A 16,089-nucleotide genomic window follows, 5' to 3' on the forward strand; every position below is an offset into this window, starting at 1 on the left:
CAGTAAACGGTAAGTCAGAACTTCCTCATAATGGTCAATGATATCTCAGTCCCAAACTTTGTCTACAATTCTGGCAGTACTAAATAGAATATGGACTGAAATCTCTTAATCAGGATGCCTTACACAGTTTGAGTTTGACATCCATCCAGTCCAAAACTAAACTGTGCTTTGTTGCCATGCATTGTAGACATCGTTTGGAGTTGATGCGTCAGATCTACAACTCTGATGTGAGCCCGTGCTCTCCGTTGCCCTCTCCACCTACGGAGCACCAAGGAGATGAGGATGTGCAAACCTGCATACCAGCGTGTAACCAGGCCAAGCTCTCCTTGTCCCAGCTGCTGCCTACCAGGCTCCTCAACTCCCGCATGTTAGTGTTGATCCTGAAACCCAGGTCCCAAGACTTTATGCATCATGCTCAGATGTATGATCATGGATGTATATGTTCACTGCCATAGGCAAGGTTTACAGAATAGTAGATTGCATGAATGGGCACCAGAAGGGACAGAATATGGAATGGCCGCTATGATATTTTTTGTGCTGGTGCTTTGCTAGGAAACATAGTAAATTGCACATTAAATGCCACTTTGTGATAATATTCCTGAAGATGCTGTGCCAAGTTTCCTTGTGCCTTGTGCAGCTCTGCTTTTATGATCTTGTCTTCTTTGTTTTATATACATTGTTCATGCAATACAATACTGTAGTACTCTTTTTATGAACATTTTGTTGCTATCATTTTTAGTTCTTATGGATAAATTGAATTAACCTGATGGATTATTTGTTATCTTAATAATCTTAATCTTGCTTCTATCTATTTTCTACTCATTTCTATGCAGATTACAATGATACCTCTCAAACCTGGACATTTTGAAGACTTGGTCTCTGGTTTACTGGAGAGAGAAAATAGAGAGATTCTATCTTGTGGTAATGGATATTTGTCTGAGTCAGTGTTTCTGTGCCACTTCTTCACCAAAAGATAGAGTTCATCATGGTTGACAATCATAAGCTGGCATTTTGATTGGCCCATCAGTCCTCTCATTGTCTTTCTCATCCCAGTCATACCTCTTTTAGTTGTGTGTTGATCTCTTGTATCTTTTCCGTGCTTACATCGTTTGAAGTTTCATGAACTTTTCATATGTTTTAAGATGTCATTGTTGGAGCACAGTGCATTAAAAAAAAGTTCTTTTTCTATCAGTCCTGTATATTTGTTTTTGTTAACTTGGCCTTTATGTGTTGTAACATGTTTTTCTTCAACCATTCATAAGCACATTGCAAAGAAGGCAACCAGGAAAAATGTGCATATCACTATAAAAGAAAGGATTGGACTTTTAGACAGACTGGATAAAATGTGACAGAAATGCATCATCATCCACAATAACATCGAAGGATCAACTGAGTATGGCATTTGTGCTGCTTGTCTACGAGTACTTGAGACTAGAATATGCTTGAGGCAGGGCTAGCACATAGCACTCATTGATGTATCTTCCATGTTGCATAATACAAGTACTGTACCATTTCATACATTGAAGACCATACCTACAAGTGATTTTTTTTCAGTAATGTTTTTTAGCATCTTATTGTTTTTCCTTTCATTCTTGTTTGCTGTTTCCCTCCTTTGAGGTAATGTCGAGAACAAAGAAAAAGCCTCACCGACTCTCATCCATTCTTTAGCTGTCGTGTAATATACAGACATTTCAGCCCCCTATCCACATTCAGGCTTCATGACCTTTCTGTCATTTCCCCAGGCTGTTTTGTATGCCTTGGTTCAGTCCATTGACAGCTTGTCATTCCCTGTATGTAACACATCACTCTAAATCAGTCTATGACATGCATGCCTTTCATGCCCCAAGCACTCTAAAGCTTTTTCATTCCATCCTTCATATTATTCGTAATGTTTTATTTATCATTGTATTCTCTTATTACAAGCAAAATATACCAAGCTTTCAGGATTTTTTTTACGCTTTTAAACTAGTGTGAAGTAAATATTCACTGATTTTGAAATGTTTATGAGGATCTTGTTTATCAAGTTTTCATTACTATTCTTATTTATTGGTAATTAAACAAGACTAGAAGATTTTTATTTCTCTTATTTTGAGACTACTGTAGAAGTGCATTAATCCTTAAAGAGTCAAACCTTGAAAAGTTAAGGGTTTCCAAGACTGGGGTTTACCAAAAAAATTAAAAAAACCATTTTAGTCTTATATATCATGGGGACGAGGAGAAAGAATAGTACTGACCTATCTCCTTTGTCTAATGAAAGGCAGCTTTGAGGGTTAGGAGCTAGGGGTTGGAAATCCTTTCTGAAAGCACTTTCTGAAAAGAGGAATAAAGGAAGTAGTAATGTGAGGATTTTTTCCTCTGAGGCTCCACTCTTTAGTTCATGTATATTGTATTGAAACCAGAGCTCCGTGTCTGCAACCAGGCATCACAGACCTTTCATTCGTTTCCCCTGTGTACCACACAGCTCCATTTTGCTCTATCCCATGCATGCCTCACACCCTCCTGCATGTTCTTCCCCTGATCATTTTGAAGTATCTTTCACTCTGTCCATCACTTGAACTCTTCAGTTCCCCCTTTTCCTTTTTCCCTCCACTTCTAACTATTGTGCCCTCATATTCATTCTTTCGTCACTCATCCTCTCCTTATATCTAAACCATTTCACCACACCCTCCTCAGCAGCTTTTTCATACACATGCTTATTAGTACTACACTTCTCTCCTGCCCTATCATCTTTTACTCAATCATCCCTTCTCACACTACATACTGTCAAACATTTCACTCCCACCACATCCACCCTGTTCCACACTTTTTTTTTTTTTTTTAATCTAGGGCCCATGGCACTCATCTGAACAACAACATCAGGACTACTGTACTATTAAACAAACCCATCTTGCCTGAACAGACAGTTACCTCTCTTTAAACTCTTATCACTGCATGTAGGACCTTTGTCCTTTCACGTGCCATATGGGTCACTTCAGCTTCCATGTTTCCATTAACTGCAGTGTACACTAAGGTATCCAAAACACTCCACCTCCAAGTTTTCTGCATTCAAACTTTCATTCCAATTAATGTGTCTTTCTCCACTAATAAGCCTAATATTCTTTTTGTTTACATTTACTCCAATTTCTCTTTCACACATGCTTCCAAGCTCAGAAACCAGCTTTTGCAGTTTCTCCTCCAAATCTTCCACCATTTCTGTCTTATCTGTAAACTGTAACTGTCTTACCTCTCTACCCCTACTCCTGACAGACTGCAGACTTGCTCCTCTCTCCATGACCCATGCATTTACTCCCCTCACCACCCCAACTTTAAACAGATTAAACAGCCATAGTGACATTAATCACCCCTGCTGCAAACCTATCTTCACGTGGAATCACTCACCCTCCTCCCTCCCTACTTGGACACATACTTTACTCTTGATAAAAAGAATTTTACTGCTACTGTTAGCTTTCCTTCCACTCCACATATTCATAAGACTTTCCACAAAGCATACTGCACTTCCTTCAGATCCTTCAGTGCTGCGCATGAATCTTCTGTTTCTCTCTCTCACATAACTTCATGAAAGCAAACCCCCCTGATCTGCATATCCTCTCTCACTCCTGAAACGACATTAATCCTCCCCAACCTAAAGTTCTGAACATGCCACCAACCTTTCAGTAATCACTGTCCCATACAACTTACCAGGTACACTAAGCAAACATTTATCTCTGTACTTTGATATTCACTTTTGTTTTTGTCTTTATGTAGTGCTATTAGACAGGCATTCCGCCAATCCTGAGGCATGTCACCAGCTTTTGGCGCTCAATTTTATATATATATATATATCTTTCTTTTTCTTTTTTGCTTTGTCGCTGTCTCCCACATTTGCGAGGTAGCGCAGGGGAAACAGACGAAAGAAATGGCCCAACCCACCCCCATACACATGTATATACATACGTCCACACACGCAAATATGCATACCTACACAGCTTTCCATGGTTTACCCCAGATGCTTCACATGCGATAATTCAATCCACTGACAGCACGTCAACCCCGGTATACCACATCGATCCAATTCACTCTATTCCTTGCCCTCCTTTCACCCTCCTGCATGTTCAGGCCCCGATCACACAAAATCTTTTTCACTCCATCTTTCCACCTCCAATTTGGTCTCCCACTTCTCCTCATTCCCTCCACCTCCGACACATATATCCTCTTGGTCAATCTTTCCTCACTCATTCTCTCCATGTGCCCAAACCATTTCAAAACACACTCTTCTGCTCTCTTAACCACACTCTTTTTATTTCCACACATCTCTCTTACCCTTACGTTACTTACTCGATCAAACCACCTCACACCACACATTGTCCTCAAACATCTCATTTCCAGCACATCCATCCTCCTGCGCACAACTCTATCCATAGCCCACGCCTCGCAACCATACAACATTGTTGGAACCACTATTCCTTCAAACATACCCATTTTTGCTTTCCGAGATAATGTTCTCGACTTCCACACATTCTTCAAGGCTCCCAGGATTTTCGCCCCCTCCCCCACCCTATGATCCACTTCCGCTTCCATGGTTCCATCCGCTGCCAGATCCACTCCCAGACATCTAAAACACTTTACTTCCTCCAGTTTTGCTCCATTCAAACTTACCTCCCAATTTCCTCGCGTGTCGTAGAAGGCGACTAGAGGGGACGGGAGCGGGGGGGCCAGAAATCCTCCCCTCCTTTTATTTTTTAACTTTCTAAAATGGGAAACAGAATATATATTTCTTTTTTTTTTTTTTTTGCTTTGTCGCTGTCTCCCGCGTTTGCGAGGAAACAGACGAAAGAAATGGCCCAACCCACCCCCCATACACATGTATATACATACGTCCACACACGCAAATATACATACCTACACAGCTTTCCATGGTTTACCCCAGACGCTTCACATGCCTTGATTCAATCCACTGACAGCACGTCAACCCCGGTATACCACATCGCTCCAATTCACTCTATTCCTTGCCCTCCTTTCACCCTCCTGCATGTTCAGGCCCCGATCACACAAAATCTTTTTCACTCCATCTTTCCACCTCCAATTTGGTCTCCCTCTTCTCCTCGTTCCCTCCACCTCCGACACATATATCCTCTTGGTCAATCTTTCCTCACTCATTCTCTCCATGTGCCCAAACCATTTCAAAACAGCCTCTTCTGCTCTCTCAACAACACTCTTTTTATTTCCACACATCTCTCTTACCCTTACGTTACTTACTCGATCAAACCACCTCACACCGCACATTGTCCTCAAACATCTCATTTCCAGCACATCCATCCTCCTGCGCACAACTCTATCCATAGTCCACGCCTCGCAACCATACAACATTGTTGGAACCACTATTCCTTCAAACATACCCATTTTTGCTTTCCGAGATAATGTTCTTGACTTCCACACATTCTTCAAGGCTCCCAGAATTTTCGCCCCCTCCCCCACTCTATGATCCACTTCCGCTTCCATGGTTCCATCCGCTGCCAGATCCACTCCCAGATATCTAAAACACTTCACTTCCTCCAGTTTTTCTCCATTCAAACTCACCTCCATTTCCCGCGATAGCGAGGTAGCGTTAAGAACAGAGGACTGGGCCTTTGAGGGAATATCCTCACCTGGCCCCCTTCTCTGTTCCTTCTTTTGGAAAATTAAAAAAAAAAAAGAAACGAGAGGGGAGGATTTCCAGCCCCCCGCTCCATTCCCTTTTAGTCGCCTTCTACGACACGCAGGGAATACGTGGGAAGTATTCTTTCTCCCCTATCCCCAGGGAAATATATATATATATATATATATATATATATATATATATATATATATATATATATATATATACTTTTAGAACAAATTGAAGGAATTCTGTGCTGAGTTTCTGACTTAAGATAGAATAAATATTGGCTGCAATGATTGTTGTTGGAAATTATTTACAGATAAAGGACCAATTATTATATTTAAAGGAAATCTTGTTTGCATTTTAAGGTACTTTGTAAAATTTAGACTGAGAGACATTGCTTTACCTGTTTTAAATGTTGTTGCATATAAAGTAGTGGTTAGTGTTCCTGGCCATGATGAAATCACAGGCTGTCCAGGGTCATGCTTTTAGGTTCGAATCCTAGTTGCAGCAGTTGGTCCACAGTCAACCCAGCTGTTCAGCCATCCCAAGGGGTTGGTCGATAAAATGGGTACCTGGCTCAGGCTAGGGTATATATATGTATAGCATTGATGGGATGGCCTTGGCTGGGGCCTCTGCTGCCCGTGCCATCTCAGTTAACATAGAAAAAAGATGACATTCTTATCTAAAATGTTAGATACAGAATATGAAATTTATGAAATTGATATTTGCATAGATAAACTGCTGTAAAAGGATTTTCCATTTGAACATATTTCAGTCCTCATTTTGAATGGGATTTTACTTTTTGAATTTCTTTGTTTGAATTTCTTTGTTTGTCAGGTCTTTAAGCTACTTAGGTAAATGCATAACTGAAGGTCGGTCAATTTAGGTCTTGTTGACTCATTGCTCAAAGTCTGTTGGAAAATGAAGCTTTTACTTATACAAAATAAATGGATTAGCAAACCTGTATGTGGCAAAAATATGTTAAAACCTTTGACTTTCCGTTTTTACTAATGACACAGTAAAACATATACAGCAATATTCAGTCTAATAATTTTCTCTGTCTCATCCTTTTTGTCAGTAAGCACATTAATGAAATGAGTGTCACTAGTTTGATTGTATAAATATACTGTGTATAGCTTTGTGTAAAATGTTAACTCGAACAAGTGTATGCGGAGATATTCCACCTCGAGCATGTTTATTACTCTGCTCCACTGAGAAGTGCATATGTATGTGTATATCAAAGCCTGAATTTATTTTGTACGTTAAAATTGATAATTAGGTTTTGTTTACTTGATTGCCCTTGAAGTTTACAGTAGTATACATTTTAAAGTTACAATTATTCTTTTGCAGATGTTAATGTAAGTCTGAGCACAGTATATTTGGGTAAGCCTTATTAAATTGTTTTTCATATTCATCTTTATGTTTTATGTCCTTTGATATACATAATCTCTTGCTAAGGTGTATATTTACAAATTTTTTACGATGCAAAATTTCAGAAATCAATAACTATATACCCAAAGGAGCATATTTTACTGTGATTCCACATGGAGCACAGCCTCGAAGCTGCATAGTACCATTAAAAGGGTCCTTGTTTTGTTTTAATTGACTCTCTCCACAGATATTAATTTGTTTACTGATCTGGGTGTTGCCATATTGTCTTTTAGTTAATTGTGATATACTCCTTGAAGTAGATCTCTTTTTGATGTCTTGTTTACTATGTGCAGAGAGCGACTGGAGTTGATGAGAGAAATGTATCACAATGAAGCGGAACTGTCACCAACTTCACCAGATTATAATATTGAGAACCTAACTGGTGGGGACCCATTCTATGATCGCTTCCCTTGGTTCAGGCTTGTAGGCAGGTATGAATATGTATGGTACTTATAGCATTAACAGCATGCTGACATCTTGGGCAAATGATGTAAGATATTTGTTATGACATTAACAGTAAATTATACAAAAATGAAAAATAATAGTTTTTATGAAGGATTTTGTATTGACTATCCTACATTAAATAAGAAAAAGGTGTATTCGTTTCATAGAATGTGAAACTATTATTGTTGACCTGGGAGTGTTATGTGAAATGTCAAAAAGCTATGTTATGAGATAACCTCATATTAGAAGGACACTTCAGCTTTTCTAAGTAGGTTTGATATTAGAAGAATTCATGGAATGAGAATTGAGAAATACATGAAATATGATGATACCATAGATTTCTAAGTATGTTTAAGTGATTATTGAATACTCTGTTATTTTTTCCTCAGGGGATTCCTGTACTTAAGTAATCTTCTGTACCCTGTTCCACTGGTTCACCGTGTGGCAATTGTCAGTGAACGGGGTGATGTCAAGGGCTATTTGAAAGTTGCAGTACAAGCTGTTGTAGGTAGGTAATTCATTTTTTTAATGTGTAATGTCTGTGATACTGTCATCCAGAGTTGTTTATGCAGATGCCCTGTATATTGATATATTTTTGGAATCGTGACTTTTTTTTCAGAGTAGGGCCTTTCTCGTGGGCATAATCCTTGACAGGATCGTTTTCCTTTATATTTGTGTCCCTTACAATGAGAGGTTCTGATATTCCAAACATATTATACTGGTTAGAAAATTAGATCATATAGTGTTTTTGATTATGTCATCAAAGAGGATATAAGATGGCAATTAGAGAGGACGCTTGTCTGAAAGAGGTGATTATAATCATGGCAGCCTTGGAGAACTGAACAAGCTCTTCAGAAATAGAAACTAGCTCTCAGATAAGGTTAACTTTATCTGACTCTCTGGAAGAACATTTTAGCTTTTTTTTTTTTCTTTTTAGCTTTTTATGTACTGATTGGATGCTTCACTGTCAGTCACCTCAGTTGACATGCCGATAAAATCTATGATCTTTATTAAGAATTGCGGGATCACAGCATAAAGTTAAGTATCTTGGTATAGAGAGAAATAGAAGAACAACATTGATAGTTTCTTCATAAAAAGGCAAATAACATGAAAAGTTTTACATCTTGTAATCTGTATAAGTGTGCATGATATACACTTAATCCATGGTTCAGTGTGGAGAGTTACTGAACAGATGTTTATGATATTAGTAGCCTTTTACAATAAGTAATATTAAGTTGTTATAAATCTACATAAAATGATATCTTTCAGCAGCAGAGGAAGATGCAGTGGAGAGCACACAGCCAGCTGGAGTACGGCAATCAGCTCGAATATCCTTTAGTGAAGGGACTTTTAAAAGACCAAGGGCGAAACGAGGTTCATTGTCTGCTCAGGTTTTAGAGAAAAACACAGCTGCAGCAGCTGAGGAGGAACGCATAGTCGAAGGTCAAGTTGGTCCAGGAGACACTATAAAGCTAGAGGGTCAGTATACCATAACTACCATTGCTAAGGTTTTTAAAAGAAAACATGACTTTTGAATATCAGTTTGGCTTATGAAAAAATCCAAGTAGTTTTAAGGTTCCTCATGATTATTCTTATGTACGTGTATTATGGTCTGAAAGTAATTGGGTATGAAATAATTCTGTTTGTCTGTATTTCTGTCTATACATTTCATGCCAGTTCCCTCTGGAAACTCCCACCAAGAGGGTAGCCATTGCAAAGGAGTCTCCACTTATTCTTCTTACATGCCTCCCTCACATACACCATTCCATGCACTCTTCCACATTTCTCTCTCTCTCCAGTACTCTTCCCATTCTGTTTCCTTATGTCACTGGTGGTCTTCCTTTCACACCAGCTTCTTTAATTGTACACTCATACATTCTCCTTTTAAACTCCCCATTTCCACATGCCCAAACCACCCCAAAGTATTACATTTCTCTCACTCTACCACTCCATGATTCATTCTCTTTGCATTCCCTGCTATACCAAATCTATCATACACCCCTCATTTTTCTCTTCATTCCAACTAGTCTTACCTCATACTACTCTCAAATTGCTCATTCAGAGTACCATTTCATGATAATGATAGAAAGATGATTATGTTCTGACTTTTTATAGATGAGGTGTGTGAAGTAGATAGTGGCAGAGGAGACAGTAGTATTAGCTCCTGTGAGAGTGGGAGAGATGATGATCTACCTCCCCACCTTCGTATTGGACAAGAGTTTACCTTCCGCGTAACTGTTCTCCAAGCCTTCGATGTATCTACAGAATATGCTGACATATTTTGTCAGTTTAAGTGAGTTATCTCAAAAACTTTTGTACTACAATTAGAAAATGCTGTAAGCGCAAGTGAAATCATATGTGACCTTTTATGTCTGGTACTTAATCAGCTCTCATATTGTATGTATTTTGTGAAATGAAAATAAATGTAAAACAACAGGTGAGTGTTGACTAATGTTATAAATTGTCCATCAGCTTCCTTCACCGCCATGATGAAGCCTTCTCCACTGAACCAATTAAAAATACTGGAAAGGGACCACCGCTTGGTTTCTATCATGTACAAAATGTAAGTACTAAGCACTGATGATATATACATTGAATACTTGCTACAACATACTTCCAAAATCCTTTGGTTGGGCTAAGAAGGTGACATGTAGCATCAGTCCAATATGATAAGAAATAAAGACATTAACATCAACTTCATTATCCCTTTAACACATTGATTCTTCCAACATTTTTCACCCATTGTGGTTGTCATAGTTTAGTTTGTTCTGACCTTTTCTCATCTTTATGACTTTGAATTTATTAAGGATGCATTTTTCTGATGTTTGCATTTTTGCACTTCATTTAGGTACTGATATAGCATGAATGTATTGTAGTTCATTCATGTATTTGGTGTCATTAGGAAACATATCAAGTATGCTTTAATTCCATCTATAAGTCATTTGTGTCGGTCAAAAACAGCAGTGGTCCTAGCATCGATCCCATGAGGATCCCACTTGTTGCTTTCATCTAGCTTAAAAAGACAGCATTTACATGTGGTGTCTGCTCTCTTTTTTGGTAAGGCTACTTTGTCTATTAAAAAAGCTTTTTTCTGATACCAGACAAGAATTCTAACTTCATTTTCAGTCATATGTAAAGGATCATATCAGGTTCCTTCAGGCAGTTCAAGAATACACATTCCATCCACCAATTTCTGTTTTTTCCAAGATTTTTTCAAGAGTCTGTTAAAAGTCTAAGAGGTCTGTTGTGCATGATCATCCCCAGAATCTGTGTTGTATTTCATTTAGCTGCTCCAAAAGCAAAAAGGTCTTCCATTTTGTATAGACCATACCATATAAGAATATGGGTCTTTAGAGCTACCCCCATCACCGTTCTTAAAGACAGATGCATTTACTCTTCAATTTTGTTGATGCATCACATCCTTTGAGGAAGACTCTGAATAACTTTATTGGTGGTCTGTATAAGAATAACAATTGTAATTACGGATGGAGATACCACTTAGTACGTGTGCCTTTTAGAGATCAAACTTCATCGTGATCAGTTTTTCTGTGTCCATTGTTTTGTTTTCGATGCTTTCAAGAGCCCCACTTTCATCATCTAAGTGAATTACAGTACCATTGAGAAATTCAGCTCCTCTGTAGTGAATAGCTTTCACTGACAGCCTTCTCATGATAAATCTGTGATTTAGTTTATTGTAACCATATAATTTTATTATATTTCATTTGTAATTCTAATGTTGCCTTTGTGCTCAGTTGTGATTAATCCTGGTCACCATCTACTTTTCTACAACCATCTGGCTGCCGTCCCCTATTCATATTTTATAGCTCATCTTGACTCTCCTTTGCATGCTAACACTTGCTGAATCATTTATTGATTCTTTTAGCTGGCCCTTTTCTATGCTTCATATTGTCTGTATCATCACCTTCACTTTATTGCATTTTCTGAATATGTTGTACAATTACTTCGCACTCAGATATTGTAATTCAACCTCCCAATCAGTCCCTGAAATAGTTGCTTATTTCCCTCACTGTAATATCTTTTTTTATTGGGGTCTGCTCCTTTTCATAAACCTTTTTAACTTTCATTGGTTATTTTGTAGAGCATCATAATTCAAAGGCTGCTGTAAATATAGACCACATGCGGCTTTGATGGTATCATATGAGTTCCTCTTATTCTTTTGGGCTCATTGATTTGTTTACACAAAAAGTACTTTCATTTACACTCCAGAAACTTTATCTCAATATTTTTGCCACCTTTTAGATCACAGGTTGATCTATCTATCAGTCTATCTGTCTATATCTTGGAAGCCTGTTCCCTCCTGGAACTCCCTCGAGGGGGTGGCCACAGAAATAGATTCTCCATAACTAGTGAACTCCAGTGCCACTTCTTAGCCTGTTAAGGGTGAGACACAGGTTGACCTGTGTATTATATACTGCCTCCCTCACCATCCTTACTGTTTCTTCACTATTCTCACAAAAAGGTATGTTCTGTTTCATTTGGCCTCATAGATGGATTTTATGTTGTCTTTGCACTTTGGGAAACTTAATGGGTCTCTCATCTGAAAAATGTTGAGCGAAGGATTTTTTTTTATTGTATATAGTTTCTTGATAGAAGGGCTAGTTCCCCTCTTTGTCTGTGTTTTCTATGTGTGTAAATGTGATTTGTGATTACATGTTTCAGTTTTTCAGCATACAGGGAGCAGAACTGGATTAGATTAAGCATGGGGGGAGGGTCTCTCTCTCTCTCTCTCTCTCTCTCTCTCTCTACATGGAGAGAATGAGTGAGGAGAGATTGACCAAGAGGATATATGTGTCGGAGGTGGAGGGAACAAGGAGAAGAGGGAGACCAAATTGGAGGTGGAAAGATGGAGTGAAAAAGATTTTGTGTGATCGGGGCCTGAACATGCAGGAGGGTGAAAGGAGGGCAAGAAATAGAGTGAATTGGAGTCATGTGGTATACAGGGGTTGACGTGCTGTCAGTGGATTGAAGCAAGGCATGTGAAGCGTCTGGGGTAAACCATGGAAAGCTGTGTAGGTATGTATATTTGCGTGTGTGGACGTGTGTATGTACATGTGTATGGGGGGGGGGGTTGGGCCATTTCTTTCGTCTGTTTCCTTGCGCTACCTCGCAAACGCGGGAGACGGCGACAAAGTATAAAAAAAAAAAAAAAAAAAAAAAAAAAAAAAAAAAAATATATATATATATATATATATATATATATATATATATATATATATATATATGTAACTGCTGGTATGAAACATTAGGGGTAGCAGTATAGATATGAATTTCTTATCATACATATATTTCAGAATTAAACCTGTACATTGGAATAAAAAGAACACATTACTGGGTAGGGGACGAATGTGTCGATTCTTCCTCAAAAAAAACAGAAATGATAGCTTATTCTGATTTTTCTAGAGAAGTCCCTTTACAAATCTCCTGCAATTTACTACTTGCTAACAAGAAGAGATTGAACAACACTAAGGTTGCAAGGGGCAGATGAGGGAAAAAGCAGTAGGGTTGAGTAAAAGTTTGAATGGAGGGGACGTAGGCATGGATATGGCAACTGGTGGAACCTTGTAAGCTGAGGTGAGTCATGGGGATGGAGAGGATGTGCATGGAGATGTAAAGGAGAGGTCATTGTTTCTTAGAACAATGTTTGGTTTGTTTAAGGGCATGATGGTCCCAGTAATGTTGTTGTTTGGATGTGAGTCTTCAGCCCTAAATGCAAAAGATTGAAAGAGAGTGCATATGTTTGAGATGAAGTGCCAGAGAATGATATATTTTGACAGGCAGGTTGATCATGTAAGGAGTGACTGTAAGAGAAAGGTAATGGTTGAGAATGTAGTCTGATGGGAAACATTGTTCATCGTGTGCTGATATTGTTTAGACATATGATAAAGATAGTCAACGAAATGCTGACTAAGAGGATCTACATGTCAAATGTGGAGGAAGACAGTTGGAGTGGGAGACCAAGAAGGGATGGCATGATGGACCCCTTTCTTGAAAGGTTTTGGTGTTTCTCTTGGACCCCTTTTCCAGGAGTTCTTGCAACTCCAAAGCTGCAATACTCCTTTGGAGTCAGAAGTTCTTTAAGGAGACTGTGTTCCATTTTGTCAATAGAATATGATACAGCAGCCTTGGCAAAGGTAACGTTTCACTTTCGGTGTAAGCACAGACAGGTGGAATCCAGTAACACCTATGTATGTATATTTACATATTTCTTGCAAAGGTAGAGGTTATGAGCTATGGATTTGTGTATCATAATGTAGCATTTCATATAAAGAAAAATAATGTCATTCAGAGTATCTCATAACTCACTTCATATACTTTCTTTAACCATATTACACCTACTACTGTACTGGTACAGGCAACTGCAATTTTAATTTTGTGGCTTGCTTACTCCTGCAGTCATATAAATTCAGGGGCATGCATTTTAGGTATGTAGAGATGCCTTATGTCATAAGCAACTATAATTAGCATTAGGAGAAAAATCCTGATGTGTCAGTTAGCCATATAATATAGGGAAAGGTACAACACTCTCCCTCCTAGGCATGTGCATTTGCTATCGTTCATACGTGTGCAGTCAGCTTTGCAAATTCATGATTGTGTGTGGGACACTAATGATAATGATATGGAGGATATTGAAATATTATCATCATAAGAATGAGATTTTGATTTTAATGGGAAAGTGATCTTTATTATGACTAGGGGAATTAGTAGAATATTGTAGGACAGTTGAGGGCAGGCATGTATGTAGATGGATCAGGTCATTGTGCAGTCAATAACAGGAATGTATATAAACTTTTGAATAAAGTATACATCAGAAAATTATGTAAATGAAACATGTTAAGTCATGTTTCTGAAAATTATGTAAAAATGTCCTATTTAAAGACCCCATATGAAACCCTGTGTGAAGCACTTATGTAATCATTATCTGTTATTCTCTACACGTCACATTACAGAGAGTTTACAAAAGTGCGAAGTGTGTAATTGAATGTGTAATTAAAATAAAAGCGAATGTATGTGTGAGGTATTTAACTGTTTTGGTGGTTGGATCGCCAACACAAAGACAGAATCTGTCAAGTCAGCTTTGAGTGGCCCCACTGGCTGCAGGACAAACTTTGAATGCCTGCTCAGCACCAGATAAAGTGTGATTGCCTGATTTTTTTCTTATTATCTTGACATTTCATATTAATTGAGAATAAAATATTTTTTGATAAACCTGTGTACTATGGACTCCGTAAATTTTCAGAGCTCTATTGTTTAGGGGTTGATAATACTGCAACCTTTATTTATGCTATTGAGTGAATATAGGGATGAATGAATAATGGTTGAATCGCATACCTTGTATTTCTTTTTTCTAAGCTGATTTATACAGAAAGAAATATTTTACTTGATTTTTTAGCACCTTCCCTTTTATGCTGATTTTCAGATTACAGTAACAGTGACGAGAGCATTTTTAGAATACATCAAGACACAACCCATTGTGTTTGAAGTATTTGGTCATTATCAGCAGCACCCTCTGCATCGTGATGCCCGTCAAGATGCCACGCATTTGTGAGTATTTTGCTGTTTGGTGATTCATTGTCTGATGGAAGATTAGGTTAAAAAGAAGATTTTCAGTATTTGAAAATATCTACTTTGTTTTATTTATAGAAGTTTGCCATGATAACGAAAAAGATGTATGTCATTAAATTTGTCAGCGTTTTGGGTGAATTGTATCCTGATACAAAGTTCTTTGTCCCTCGAAGATATTCACATTATTAATGGAAAAGTAGTGCCTTTATCACACTTTTATTTTGATGAATTCCATTTATATTATGGAAATATTTTACTGGTTGTGTTATGTACTCAGGTTGTGCAGAGTACTGTTCAGAAAATTGAAATTGATATTGAAGAGTGACTGTTTTGCTGGATGTATCAGTGCCACTGCACTTGCCTTGGTGTTTATCCTTTGTTGACTTGTATGCTGTATTGCTTAACCTTTTATGCATGATATAACACTCACTCCTCATGGAGATAACAAGCTTGCATGCCAGCTCATTTTTTCTGAGATTTTGTAAAGCATCATGACAGTTGTAGGGTTCTAGTGACTGTCTTAACCAAAATCGTATGGTGTAATATGTTCAGCTAAGCTTATTTTTCAGAAATCCTTGATCAGGATTGCATATTCGATATTACTGTTGCATTCAAAAATTAGCACTTGCCACAGTTTACAGACACATAGATAAGAAGTAGCAGTAAATTCTTAACACTACATTATAGCATGTATACACATATATGGATGTTATATTTGCATATACCTCATATCTGGGCTTGCATCACATATTTGTTCACCCTCCAACATACCTTCCAACACTCACATGCAGACTTACGTAAAGCCACACAACTATAGACATAGGTAAACCTACACAGCTATGCTAAAACACAGTTTGAATTATTCATCATTATATAACCACCTGCAGTTTCAGGGCTGCACTGCAGTCATTAGCAGGGAAAGGATTGACTCTTTTGGAATGATAAGTTCTTCAGGATTGTACCCCGATAAGTCAGTTTATCTGTTGTCAAAGTTTACCTGTTGGTCAAAA

At 38.0% G+C, this 16,089-nt stretch overlaps 1 protein-coding gene across 9 annotated transcripts in view; it reads left to right on the forward strand.

Moving 5' to 3' along the window:
* unc-104 (kinesin family member unc-104) overlaps positions 1 to 16,089 on the forward strand; it is a 140,670-nt gene that overhangs the window by 101,535 nt on the left and 23,046 nt on the right. For 6 of the 9 annotated variants that reach the window (XM_071660708.1, XM_071660710.1, XM_071660712.1 and 3 more), the window contains 7 exons: positions 188 to 367; positions 7,345 to 7,482; positions 7,885 to 8,003; positions 8,765 to 8,974; positions 9,611 to 9,788; positions 9,968 to 10,058; positions 14,934 to 15,058. In XM_071660708.1, coding sequence (XP_071516809.1) covers positions 188 to 367; positions 7,345 to 7,482; positions 7,885 to 8,003; positions 8,765 to 8,974; positions 9,611 to 9,788; positions 9,968 to 10,058; positions 14,934 to 15,058 — 1,041 coding nt within the window. The remainder of the gene's footprint in view (positions 1 to 187; positions 368 to 7,344; positions 7,483 to 7,884; positions 8,004 to 8,764; positions 8,975 to 9,610; positions 9,789 to 9,967; positions 10,059 to 14,933; positions 15,059 to 16,089) is intronic. The other 3 variants (XM_071660715.1, XM_071660716.1, XM_071660709.1) reach the window with 2 other exon arrangements.

Source organism: Panulirus ornatus, chromosome 72 (genome assembly GCF_036320965.1).
Source record: "Panulirus ornatus isolate Po-2019 chromosome 72, ASM3632096v1, whole genome shotgun sequence".
NCBI classification, from domain to species: domain Eukaryota; kingdom Metazoa; phylum Arthropoda; class Malacostraca; order Decapoda; family Palinuridae; genus Panulirus; species Panulirus ornatus.